Source organism: Colius striatus, chromosome 9 (assembly GCF_028858725.1).
Source record: "Colius striatus isolate bColStr4 chromosome 9, bColStr4.1.hap1, whole genome shotgun sequence".
NCBI classification, from domain to species: domain Eukaryota; kingdom Metazoa; phylum Chordata; class Aves; order Coliiformes; family Coliidae; genus Colius; species Colius striatus.
The window spans coordinates 1828751-1842775 of NC_084767.1; the positions used below are offsets into that span (position 1 = coordinate 1828751).

Here is a 14025-nt window from a genome sequence, read left to right on the forward strand (position 1 = left end):
TCCATGAACAATGTTCTGTGAACACAGTGGGGGAAAAAAACCCACATGCACAGAATTTAAGTCAACTCAAATGTAGTTCCTGTAATTGGTACAATTACTTAGTTTTCAGCTTCTTATAGTGCAGCCAGTAAATTTAAAAATGCCTAATCTTTTCCTATTTCACACTGTTCATAGTTTAATAAACCTGAATTACTATGTTTGTGTGCTGCTACAAGTGTATCTAAGAATAAAAAGCAGTCACTGTAATCCTAAACAGACTAAATTAGCTTAATACCCATTTTGTTTTGTTTTTAAATTTCTTTTGAAGACAGGTCATAACCTATAAATCCTTCTACTATGTATTAAGCAGTGGGACAAAGTAACTTTGCCTAACAGGGCAGTGACCTTCTACAGCTATTCCCAGCAAAGTGTCCAAAAATGGGCACAGGCAGTGCCCATCCAAAAAAAGACACACCATCCAGAATAAGTATTATGAGATGCTGTATTAACACTTGTCTGATTGAAACTTTCAGACTGGTATCTCACATTCAATAGGAAGAGTAGCTTGGCAAACTAAAATCCCCCAAGTTAACAAGCAAGCATTCTTGGTCAAAGCAAGTGTTCTTGTGTGGAAGGAGTCTGGTAAATCACATATAAATTATCTTTCAAAATGCCAAGCTATGTCTATTTGTGAAGTATAATGATGTTCCCTCTCCTTTCATAGGTATCGTTTGTTAAACTGGTTCCTCCAGGAGATCAAGTAACTCTTATATCCTAAAAAGGTAACAAGAGCCGTTTCAATAGCTTCAGAGACCCAGTTTCAAGTTCCTGTCCACATACAGATGATAATTTCAAATTACACTGTGCACTTACAGCAAGCCAATTTCATTGTGATTCAATACAAGAACTATTTATTTATTTACTCACTATTGGTAAGATTACTGTATTTTTATGATCTAATGTCTGCAACTACAGAAGTTTCTGTTACTGTGTAATCAACAAAATCCTGACACTGGCAGTTTAAAGGCAAAGACAGACTCCACTTTCCAATTAGAAATTTATTAGCACTAACTTTTCAAGATGTCTCAAACAATGCAATCATCTGTTTGGTAGCAAGGAGATGTAAACCCCGGTGGCAGAAGTTAACTCATTTGAACAAGAAACACCTTTTCCCCCGCCTGTTTGCACAGTTAAAATTATTATGTCATCATAAAGCCAAACAATAAAATTAAGTGACAAGAATCATTAAGATATCAGCTCTATTTGCAGATGTAAGTTACAAAGAATATTTTTTCAGAAGATGCATCCCACCACTGCAACCGCAATTAAATTATTTAAGGTCATCAAAAGACTTTTTCTTCTTTTTAACACTCAAAACTGACTTAGAGAAACCTTCAACTGAACGGTGTCATGTAACATAAAACACACACCTCCCAAGAATCACAGAGAGATATATTTGTTTACTACAGTTATCTTGAGAGAAATACTGAACAGTCTGTAATGTACAGTCAGATGCTTCTAAACAGTTTGATAGGACAGGGAGAGCCACCAAGAAGAAAAATCATGTATTGTTATGACTCAGAATGACGCAGAGAAGAAAACCCTACTCCCTAACTCCCAATAGGTCTCATTATTATTATTACAATAGATTAAAAAAAAAAGTGGGTTGGTGTCATTAAACAAGCTGAATAGACACTAATATTTCTAACTGTATCCCAAATGAACCAGTTAATATCTATTAAGGGTGCAGTCAATATTTAACTGGTTAGGACGGGACATGCCATTTGGATGACAGGAGGGAAGAGTACAATAGCTTTGAGGTAATTTCCTTAAAACAAATAAATATACACTAATGATACTGATGGTGTCACATTAGTTTCATTTTTAGTGGCAAACCGAACACATCCAAAAAGATCTATTAAAAGTAACAGTCTACACAGAATACCACTCTCACTACTCTGCAATAACTGAAATGCATACCACTGGTATGCACTTTAATTAGCTGCACTTTAAAATTGAATTCAAAGCATTTCATATGAAGAATCTGTCTGAATCATTTAAAACAGCAACATATAAGACACACAAGTGTATTTCAATGGATATCACAGAATCACAGAATCTTAAGGGTTGGAAGGGATCTTGAAAGATCATCTAGTCCAACCCCCCCTGCCAGAGCAGGACTGCTTACAGTAGGTCACACGGGAACTCGTCCCTTTCTGCCAAATTTGGGACCCGAGAGTGGAACCAGAAACACTGATGCATATCCCCCGACACAACAGTGGTACAAACACAGAAAGGTTAGCTCAGGAACCTGGAGTAATGATTTGCAAAACAGAAGAGGAATCTGAAGAAACCTAAACTTAGAATTTTAATTGGTGATCTTTCAGAGCACTTTTGCAGCAAAAAAACCACTAACTGTGCAGTTTCCAATAATAGTTACATACAAATGTATTGTCACTGAAGAAGGGCCACAGCCTATCTCCCTGTCCTTTCCCCTATCAGCACATGTACTTGTGTTGCCATAAGCAGCTGCTTATGCAGCACACTGACAAATCGGTTGAGAACCCTAAATGCTTGGGGGTTTATCAGCAAGATAATGCTAGTAAATTCTGAACTACACAACAGCAGCATAAGGAAGGCAAAGACACAAGTGGCCAGGTATAGAAGTGGGACATTCCCTTTTAGAGGAAGAACCACACGCTAAGGGTGTACTTCTAGCACTAAACCTGTACCTTGCCCTCCTTCGTCCCTATTTATTCTTACCTAAATATCATTCCTTTCTTTATGCCAGCACAATTATTTGTGTGACCACGTAGTTAATGATACCAGGGAAAGGAGTCAGTGGAGAATTAAATTGGCAAAAACAACTGGTTAGTCTGAGAGATCCACCCATCAAGAAGAAGAAAGGCTCATGCCAGCAAAAGGAAGAGAAGCGTGCAGTCTGTGGCAGACGGAAGGGTGTGAAACCTCTCTTACCATCAGCCTACGCTTACACTGACTGTGAAACTACAACATAAGATTTTGTGGCTTGGGCTACGTTTTCATATTTGTGATAGTGCTGATGGCGCTTGAAATTTCAGGGCAACTAAAAGGCAGCACTCAGTCACATGTTCCTGTGTCCTCTGCCTATGCTAGCTTTGATGGTCCCTCTCCTCTGCCCTTCCCTCCCATCTCAACACCACTTCCTCAGCTGAGCAACACAAACACTTGTGCAGTTGTACTGTGAATAAGTCGAGAGAACTAATCTGACTTAAAAACAAATACGGAGTCCTTTTGGGAGAGAGACAAAAGAAGACAGATTCCAGCTGGATCTGTTCCTCTGCTTTACTGCACAGCATCCAAACCACCATACTTACACAGCACACGAGACAAGGATAAATAAGAAATGACTATTTTTTCTAAGACTGTTACTGAAAAAAAACACACTTAGAGAACCACACCCCACACAGCATTCTGAAAAGAAGTGAACTACCAAGTTTTAACAATTTCTCATGTCCTAACCTTTACAGACACTTATATCCTAAAAAATAAAAGGGCACCCCAGTTAGAATCAGATCTTATTTTTCAGAAGCAGAATAGAGGGATTGTTTTGTCATGAAGAGTTATGCTCTCTTACACAATTGCTCTAAAGGGACTACTAAGCACCCTTAAAAGAAAGCTTTAGCTACACTACAGCTGTTTATTCCAAATGCGACAGGTAAATAAAGCTGTCAATCTTCGTCTATAACCGGGCATATATTTCAATCTATGTCAATAAGATCCAGCACACTATAAGGAGATGGAAAAAGACCGCCTGCAAAACTCCGTATTTTATTTACTTGGTACATTTGCCACTGACCTAGTTTTTCACTTTCTTGCCTTGTATTAGTAATTAAAAAAAATTATAAGCATTTATGCTATTGTCCATCTTTGTTTCAGTAAAAGAGCCATTAAAGGGAGTAGCTATCCTATTTTTTCCACATCCAAGTCTACTGTCTATGTATTAGTTCAGCACTCTCGATGGTTATTTGGAAGTTGAAGTTTCATATCAAGCACATGTCAGTAAAGTATTTGGAACATAGCTGAAGCAACAAGTTCTGCATGTTGGAGATTAGTTTCTCGGTTTCAAATGTGGCTTTAATGGGGAAGGGTCTAGTTGGAGGCCTGTATCTAGTGGAGTCCCTAAGGGGTCAATGCTGGGACCAGTAATGTTCAATATATTCATTAATGACCTTGATGAGGGAACAGAGGGTACTGTCAGCAAGTTTGCTGACAATACTAAACTGGGGGGAGTGGCTGACACCAGATGGCTGTGCTACCATTTAACAAGACCTGGATAGGCTGGAGAGAAATCTAATGAAATTGAACACAGGCAAGTGTAGAGACTTGCATCTGGGAAAGAACAACCCCATGTACCAGTACAGGCTGCGGAATGAACTGTTAAGCGCAGGGGAAAGGGATCTGGAGATCCTGGTGGGCAGTAAGATGAGCATGAGCCAGCAATGTGCCCGCGTGGCCAAAAAGGCCAATGGCACCCTGGGGTGTATTAGAAAACGGTGTGGTGAGTAGGTCAAGAGAAGTCCTCCTCCCCCTCTACTCTGCCTTCCTGAGACCACATCTGGAATATTGTGTCCAGTTCTGGGCCCCTCAGTTCAAGAAGGACAGGGAGCTGCTGGAGAGAGTTCAGCACAGGGCAACAAAGATGATTCAGGGAGTGGAGCATCTCCCTTTACAATGAAAGGGTGAGGGAGCTGGGGCTCTTTAGCTTGGAGGAGAGTGAGGGGTGATCTCAATGTTTACAAATATGTAGAGGGTGGATGTTAGGAGGACGGAACCAGGCTGTTCTCAGTGATGTTCAATAATAGGACAAGGGGCAACGGGTACAAACTGGAACATAAGAGGTTCCAAAGAAACACAAGGAAAAACTTTACTGTGAGTGTGACGGAGCACTGGAACAGACTGTCCAGATGGGTTGTAGAGTCTCCTTCCCTGGAGACATTCAAAATCCACCTGGAGGAATTCCTCTATGACCCACTCTAGGTAGTCCTCCTCTGGCAGGGGGGTTGGACTAGATCTTTCAAGGTCCCTTCCAACCCTTAAGATCCTGTGATTCTGTGAAATGGGACATCCCGTATGACAACTTGTAGAAAGCTGTATCCCAAACTTCAGAATAAACCAAAGGGAGAAATTCCAAAAGCTCTAAAGTGAAGCATAGGTCCCTTCCCTTGAAATTCTGTGATTCTATGATACAATTCTTAAGACAAACACATCTGTGTTCTAAACTTATCATCCTGTGATAAAATACTTTTCATTTGCCAACATCTCATCTTTCCATTTTTAAAAAAGCTTCTGATTTTCACATAAATACAAAAGTTAATTAAAAATTTGAAATGAATGGAGATGACCTACAAGAATCAGATTAGAATTTCACAACTGCATTTTAGGATGACTGCAATGCTTAGAGTCCCACCTTGAAATAGGCAAGTCTGAGAAGAGGAAGCAGTACTATGTGCCACATGTGCACAATGCTTTGAAAGTAATTATACCTTGTACGTGACATAATTATGCAAATAAGCTAATATTTTATAATACACTAGCTGGCAACACAACCAAGAGGAATTAGCACAGAACTGAGTTAAGCACCTTGATCCTTTTCACTGCAGTTGCACACAGCAATGTAGGTAAAGCTCCTACCTTTGAACAGCTTCATTTACCTCCCAAGCAGAAGCGTAGTCTTATTTCCATCCAGGCAACACGAAGTTACATTTTAAAAAATACCTCAATGAGGTAAAGTTGTCACACATATACACATCATTTAGATTCCCTGAAAATACAAACCACCAACACCTAGCTAGCCTTATGCAATACAATACAAACTGTTGTTTGCTTCCATAGGGTGTACAATAGCAATAACACATTTGAAAGAATGCTAACAAAAGCACCACTTGAAGGAGTGTTTTGATGAAACTTGCATGTTTGGTCATAATGACCTCAAGCTAACTCTTAATGTATACCTCAGCTTGTGGTATTTGCTTACTTTTGAATGCTCCACCAGTTGAATATTCAAACAGGAGAATGACCTATCTATGTACCTGAGATAACAGGGCATAATACATTCAGAGATGCTTATCACAAATACTAAACTACATGGCCCAAAGAGTATAACCATTTTTACTCCTTATAAAAACCAGCAACTTTTTGGAAGTTTTTTTAACGGAAGAAGGGAAGCCCTAAGAAATAAATGCTGTGACAAGTGCTTGATAGACACAGCCATGCACTGCTGCAGAGCCAAATTATATGTTTGAATACAGTCTTCCTTTGCATTTCCAACACTCTTTCTTGTCTCAAACACTCTCTGGTAACCAGGCAGAGGACAAGTCCTTACAGAGCTGGAGATAATAATCATCACCTTCTTGTAATAATGATATAAAGTGCTGTTCTTAAAGCAGTTATCAGCAGGACATCTCTTAAGCAGCAATAGGAGGATAACTCATGCAGTGAGGGTTAACTGTCCCTTACATGAAACGATTGAAATGTTCACTGCTCTGAAGATCTTGCTTATGCAAACCAAAATAAATCTTAAATCTAAAGAAAACTAAATGATCCTGGAACTGGAGCAAGGGAGTTTATGGGAAGGTCAGATAGCAATGGAGTAGTATTAGATAGTTATTTACCCTTTTGCTGGATATATCATATGATGGATCATTTACCATAATACCTGCTATTACTAAGCCAGCAAACAGAACTTCAATTCAGAAGAGCTCAATAGTCTGGGTGGACAAATCCATGAATCATAAGAAAATCGCCCGTAAACAGGAACAATTACAGGCACATTAAAAAGAAAGAAGAAATTAGGCAGGCAAAAGGATTTAAAACCCCCAGCTGAGTACACGTAGGATCCTGCTTATATGTTAGTCAAACGTGAGCATAGTAGAGGCAACAAGCAAATGAAAGTTAACTGTAAGCCATGTAATTGTAGGGTAAATTACCGGCATGCATTTCCCATGCTAATAAGTACAATGCAGATATAGCATGAGCTAGCAGACAACATGAGACTGGGAATCAACAAATACAGAGTTTTAACTACATTAACTCACTGTGACTTGGTTTACTTGACACAATTATCCTTTTACTTTTTCTCATCCCTGAGGTGATGGCAGTCCAGAAACCTTTACTCCCCAGCTGACAATTTACACACTGTGCTTTAGGCTACAACAGCTAAGAATTGCAATGACAACCAAAGCAGTAATTCACTCTGCTTTGAATTTGACCTTCTCTTTACAGCTTGTACAATTAGAAGTTCTAAATAAAACACGTTCTTTAGTAACTCAGAGGACTTCTTCCCTACCTAGCTGTACTGCAGCTGACGACAGCAGCTCCTTTAACCCTGCCTTTACATCCAAAATCCACATCTGAACAAGTAGCACAGTGCCTAACTCTTAAAAAAAAAAAAAAAAAACCACCAAAGCCTCAAGTGTTATGGTTCCAGCATTTAGCATCCATAGAAACATTACAATCAGTTCTAAACAAGACAATTTAGTCTCCACTTAACATCAGCTTAAAATATTACACATACTTAAGCAATTCAAGCTTGCAAAATGTATGAAAGCGTAGCTCTAACACTACAGCTCCAACTCTGCATCATGATGGAGTGCACATACCTTCCTGTTGGGTCACTAGAAAGGTGTGGCTAAGAGAAGTACTAGCAAAGCAGTTACGAGTCAGCTAGGCTGATAATCAACTGAACTGGAAGGGGCATGGAAAAAACAGGACCGTGGCTGTCATACTCCTAATACTGACAAGAAATTCACAGGTTCTCTCCTTTTCTTTTTAAGTAGACATCCAAGAAGCTCAAAAACTCAGTTTTGGTGAGATAGTTGACACTAATTCAATTAACATCTTTACAACATGCAGAGCTGTCCACTTCATCAAATTTTTAATTAGGCTGTTTCTTACCCTTTGATGTGTAGAAGGTGTTTAAAATGTGCTCTCCTACTTTCTTGTCATGCATGTAGAAGACACAAAAGCTAAGAATGGCAATGAAGTCTCATCCTATCGTGATACAGGCAGCAATCTAATTTCAATGGGTCCAAAAGTTTTACCATCCTGGTTACTGCATGTCTGTGAAACTAGTTAGCAAAATCATTAAGTTAAAATGACATATTAAGAGAGAAATTATAGCTATGAGGAGTTCAACTAGCCTTGCTAAATGTGTATGTACAAACACTGTCTTCTGCTTTCAGCAGAACCACCTTGTGCCTGGTAACATAAGTTAACATTTCAGGAAACTAAGAATCAGCAGATTCTGCTTCAAGAAGAAAAAGAAAAAAAAAAAAAAAAAAAAAAAAAAAGAGTTCAACAGAACTAGAGAGATATGATGGCCTGACTTTTGAACTTGGCCACAAGGCCATGCTAATATCATCCTGTTTCTGCCACGCTAAAAAACTGTTTCAATAAGGTTTCTTAGTTTCTTGGTTGATTTTGAAAAGGCCACAGGTTTGTCTTCATAAAACTCCCCTAGAAATTTCACAAGTAACGCAAAGCACAACATAAACTTGTCTAGTAAGTCTGGAAGAGGAAGTTACCAAGTTGCATAATACTCTAGATTTTCATAGCCAGGACTCCAGAACTGTATCTCAAGGACTTCAAATACCTTTTGCCAGTTCTGTTATCACACAGTAGGTAGATATTTTGTTGGGGTCTTTGATTATCAAAACACAGATGCACCCATACCAATAAAAATATGGCATTTCTCCTATAAACTGCTTCTACACAATACTACTCAGCCTGCAGATTTTTAATCTCATACAGCTCACAAGCAGTTCAAAGCAAATGCTTACCCTCAACTTTCATCAGATCTACAAGGCTGTTTCAGAGCGGGCATGGGGCAACCTGTACACCCCACTATGGAAGCCACGGAATTTGTGGCACCAGAGTCATCAGTGCATTCAGATACTGCTGCAAAACCCGTCATGCAGCTGAGCAGTAGGATAGCTGGTGACCATCACACTTCTCACCTGTCAAATGTTCTTCAAGCTCACTCTTCCACCAGCTATCTAAAGCACATGATGTGCAACTCTGCACTCTGTCACATTAAGATGTTGGTATGCAGCTTATTAGGTCAGAAAAAATGGCCACCTCTTGCATATAATGCTAAGGTTACGTGTTTCTACCACAGACCTCACCTAAGCCTTTGACATTACTTTCAGACTGACTCAGAACCGACACCTGACTCACTAACTGCACCAAGCACCACCCTGGACTTGAGCCATCAGAAACCTCTGCTGTTTAGATTAAGTTTACTGTTAAAGAGCAAACACTGTTGAGCACAGAGGGCTGCACTTATTTTTCCAATTGTTTTGTTTACTTTACAACTCAGTTTTGACCTTTCTTTGGGGAAAAGAACTTATACAAGTGAACATGTAAAAAAAGTTAAATTAACTTCAGAAGACAACTTTTATTCACATAATAATGTGAAACACAATTTATTCCAGGAGAAATAAGAAAATGTAGGCCTATGCCTTTAAAACTGCAAGTTAACCAGAAACTTAACAGAAACTCAACATAAATCCACACATTGGAGGAACTCTTGCACACCTTGTAGTACATGGGAAAAAATTGTAAAGTGGAAGAAATTCAACATGTATTTGGAAACTGCATAAATAAAGCTTAGGGCAAGCAAATTTTAAAGGATACAGACAGGCCCACCATGCCCAGTTAGAAACAAGGTATTACTGTTCAATTATAACTAATCAAGGTACTTAAGAGTGGTGGTTTATATTAGCAATTAAGAACAATGAGGTTATAAAAAGGGAGAATAAGATACAAAGTATCTTGACACATTTTACAACAATCTAAATATAATGGTCAATCACATAGTCTTCCTAGATTTTATATATAATAGGGCCACCTTCAGTATCGAAAATAACTCTCATGTCCAAAAGCATGCAGTTCTATAGCTACAAGTTACCAGAAAATGCTATAATACAAATGATAAAGGTGATTCTAGTGTGAAGAAAACTACAAAGCAGAATAGACCTAATGAACTTGATTGCTCCATTTTTATTACATTGAAGAAAATATAAATACCAACTACTTCAATACTACTAAATACAACCTTGAGTTTTCCTGTGTATTTTGAAATTGTTAACACTTCAGGCTTTATAACTGAACAATTTCAATAGGTTACCATTTTTACTTTGTTTTTTTTCTGTTAAAGTAGTCCACAGACATTGAAAAAAATAATTGAAACTAGCTTGACTATGTATTGCCACTTAACTTTCACATACTGAAAAAAGCTGGAGTTAGTTTAACAGAAGTCCTGCACCTTGAAGTATCTCTGACCTCACCAAACTCTCAGCCACCTGAAGTCCAAATAAAGATAAAAAACCATAGATAAGTTGTAACTGTAAGATAAGTCAGCTGAATATAGAATCCAGATGCAGAGCTAACATCCAATGCAAAGCTAGCAAAATTTGAGCTAGTGCAAAAGCTTGTAATTTTGCTATTTCAAAATCACTACGTATTCTTACTGATTTTTTTTAAGGAAAGGGAGCTTCTTATTAAAGTTCAGTATGTTCCTGCCACAGCATCAGTGGTTATTTATGAGGCAGATAATATCGCTTAGCTTCTTCTGCAGAGGATTTTGTAAGTCATGGCCTTAAGACAGAAGACATTATGACAAATCTGCACCACACACAATGGGACTATTGATTACAATGTCTTTAAATACTATTTATTCTGCAGGCTCCACTTCCCCCCTCCTCCTCCCATTCTTTCTCTTTTCTTTTTAAACACAATCTGCTTTATTTGGATAATGTTATTCCCAGAAACCCAAGCTTATTCAAAAAAACACTTTTTATTATTTGAAATATTCTCTTCTTGCATCTTTTGGAAATTGAAATGTCTTTTCCAAACCAGATTTTCATGTACTGTTTAGCTTAATAACTTACAAAATATCCTTAAACAACTTTAAAAGAGCGTCTATTAATAGTGATCACTAATCCTATGCAAATAAAAGTACAGAAGCAAAACCTAGAAAAACTTTATTTCCCTGAAAGTGTCCTGGAACACAAGACACACCTACTTGGGTTGTCCAAATATGTACCTCATTTATCACATTATAAAGTTATTTTAGCAAGAGCTGACTTTGCATGCAAGAAGTTGTTAAAAGCAAACAACCTCCTCAGGACAAGTCTTACTCGCAGTGGTTTTTAAATGTCATCTTATTCTTGGCCAAGAAAAGTCTCAGCCATACATCATCATAGCAAAATACTTGACTATCATGGAGAAGCTGGCATTTCTTTTCCGTCTGCTGTCTTTAAGCCTATATTTAAAGCAGTCCAGTTTAAGAATTGTTCCATCTTCAATTTTGAAAGACTTGCCCTTTGACTTCTAAGGCTTGGTTCAACTATTAGTTCATGTAATCTCATTTGGTATATGCTAATCTACAGACCTTCTGCTAGATATTCGTCTAAGTAGCCCACAACTCATGGAAAAGTCCTACAAGTTTGTCCCTAAAGATTTATTAATAAAGGAGGCAAACCATAATGTTTGTTGAGTTCCCCATCATATCAAATTTTTCTCTTGCCAAAAATAAAGGAGTGGCTGAGAAACACAACAATAAACGTCATGCTCTCGAGCTGCAACGTGGTGACTACGATAACCAAGCCTGCAGCCCAGTTTGTAGTGGTAGGAGGTTCCAGTCAAGGAAATAAACTTGCAAATATCTGAGACATTTAAATGTCTGAAGGGTGGGATAGAGCATTTCATTCCTCTACCACGCTCCACCTCTGAAAGGGCCAAGGGTGCCAAGTCAATGGCAAATGCTATAGAGATCTGTCCTTGAGGAGGAGAAGAACACTTAACAGAGCATGTGGGGACTTTGGAAGCACTCTGAAAATGTACCACTGTACAGGTGGTTGTTTATTCCCCTTCTTAGAGTGACTTGTCTGTTTCTTCCTAAGGGGCCCAGGAGCCACGGCAGCAGCCAAGCCAGCACAGGTAGATTTTAAATCCTCATGTACCAAAACGGGCACACACTCCCTAGAACCCTGGCAAAGAAGGGGGGACCCTGAGAAGAAATGCAGCTCGCCAAGAGCTGGAAGGGCCCTGATAAGCCCAAGAGGGGAGAAAAAGCCGCCAGCCATAATGGAAAGGCCACAGACTACCTGAAAAGCAGTTCCTGCCTGTCGGAGGGACTAAAGTCGAGCCGGGAAAACGAGGAGGGGGCTACACCGGGCAGTCACCCGGGCACCAGAGACGGAGGCGCGGTGGGCAAGGGGGTCACTGGGCACGTAGTGGGTGTGAGGCAGCCACCTCAGCAGGGGGAGGGGCAGCGGCCATGTTGTGAGGAGGGCGGGGGGAGCACGGGCCAGACTGAGGGGCCACGACCGAGCCGCCCCCAGCCCCCCGCCCCGCCCGCCCGCCCGCGCCCCGCTGTACTCACGCCTTGTCCACCAGCTCCCGCACTTTCCACATATTCAGCATGGCGCCGACCGCCTGGAGACCTCTTCGGCCCCGCTGCCCTCCTCCGCCACCGGCCCCAGGAGGCCCCACTCGCCGCGCTCCAGGCAGCCGCCGCCGCGCCGAGCCAGGCCCGCTCCGGCCCGCCGCCGCCTCCGCCGAGCGAGGGACGCGGCACCGCTCCCGGAAATGGAGGGGCTCGTGGCCGTGCGGCCTGCTGGGAGATGTAGTCTTCCCCACCGGCAAGGCGGGCAGGAGAGGCCGGGCCGCGCCGCGAAGCCTGCTGGGAGCCGTGCTCCAGCCGGCCGCGGAGCCTGGTGGGAAGTTTAGTCTCCGCTGAAGCGCTGCCTCTGCGCGCAATGCATGTCGGGCGTTGTAGTGCTGCGGCGTTCCCTGAGGGTGAGGGCGGGCGGTGGAACGGGCCTCGCCTCCCCTCGAGTCGTCTGGCTTCCCCTCAGCTTGGCCTGGCCGCGTAGGCTATGGGCTCCCTGGCCGTAGCCACAAAACACGTTCACACAACCGTAGAACTGAGGCTTTGTGCCTATCTCAGTTTGGGATGCAGGAGCTGCCCAGCTCACACCCACCCTCACGCCGCCCTCACACGACTGCAGCATCTCTCCTGTGGTGAACTTCTTGACCCACAGGCATCTGAGGCACAGGAGGGACACAGGTCTATGCGAAAGCCTCGTTAAAGCACAAAACACAGGTGTAAAACTCATGTCTGGCTAGCATATGCTCTTACACCCTGCTTTTATCGTGAGGAACTCCTGTATGACTGTGTGCTTACCATGGTGTATGAACTGCATTGAATTTTAGGTGGACTTTCTGGATTCCTCCTGCAGGCTGACGCCACAGTTATGAAATTGTTATTATTACCACACACAAAAGTGGATGAAGGCCTGCTGCAGATACACAAGGGTAGCACAGTGCATTGGGGCACAGCACATGCAGGAACCTTATCTCTGCTTCTCAAGAAAGACGAAGTCAATTAACAGAAAGCCAAGGAACAATCACATGATCCTTGGGAGAACATTAACTGTTTTTACATACTTGTCAACAAGCATTGCAAGACCATCTTCAAATATTGCCTGTGCAAGGACGTGGAACAGCAATCACTGCTCCCTGGGTATAATAAGAACAGTGAAGTCAGTGATTTTATAGTCAGGATTATCCGACAGTTTCATTACAGACATTTACTTTTGTTCTCTAATGACTTGTTTTTACTGTGAGTTTTGAATGACCAGTGATGATGGGGGGGATTTTCTTCTCAAGAGAAGTGAAAGTCTGTTGACTATTCCTTTGCATGATGTGACATAACATAGTGCCTGAGTTTTATAGTTAGTCCATATCATAATCCTGATTTATATTTTTTGTGTCCTTCTGTCCCGAATGAACATATTTTGTCTAAAGAGGATATACATCTGCAAACATTTACCCAAAGGTATCATATATTTGTAAACTTTTCGCCTTTTGTTTGTTTAGTCAGAGCAAGCAAAAGAAAGGTATGAGAAAGACAAGTTGCACTTACTGCTCAAATAACAGTCACCTCTTTTAAAAGTTGGTGGTTCTCTGAACTTTTCAGGAAAGCTAAACAGCTGATCA

At 40.9% G+C, this 14025-nt stretch overlaps 1 protein-coding gene across 3 annotated transcripts in view; it reads right to left on the reverse strand.

Moving 5' to 3' along the window:
* Window positions 1–12606, reverse strand: part of CLINT1 (clathrin interactor 1) — a 53819-nt gene extending 41213 nt beyond the window's left edge. The window contains exon 1 of one of the 3 annotated variants that reach the window (XM_062002508.1): window positions 12407–12606. In XM_062002508.1, the coding sequence (XP_061858492.1) occupies window positions 12407–12447 (41 nt within the window). In that variant the 5' untranslated portion in view covers window positions 12448–12606. Of the gene's footprint in view, window positions 1–7055; window positions 7074–12406 lie in introns of those variants that run through there. The other 2 variants (XM_062002506.1, XM_062002507.1) reach the window with 2 other exon arrangements.
* Window positions 12607–14025: the final 1419 nt, after the last annotated feature.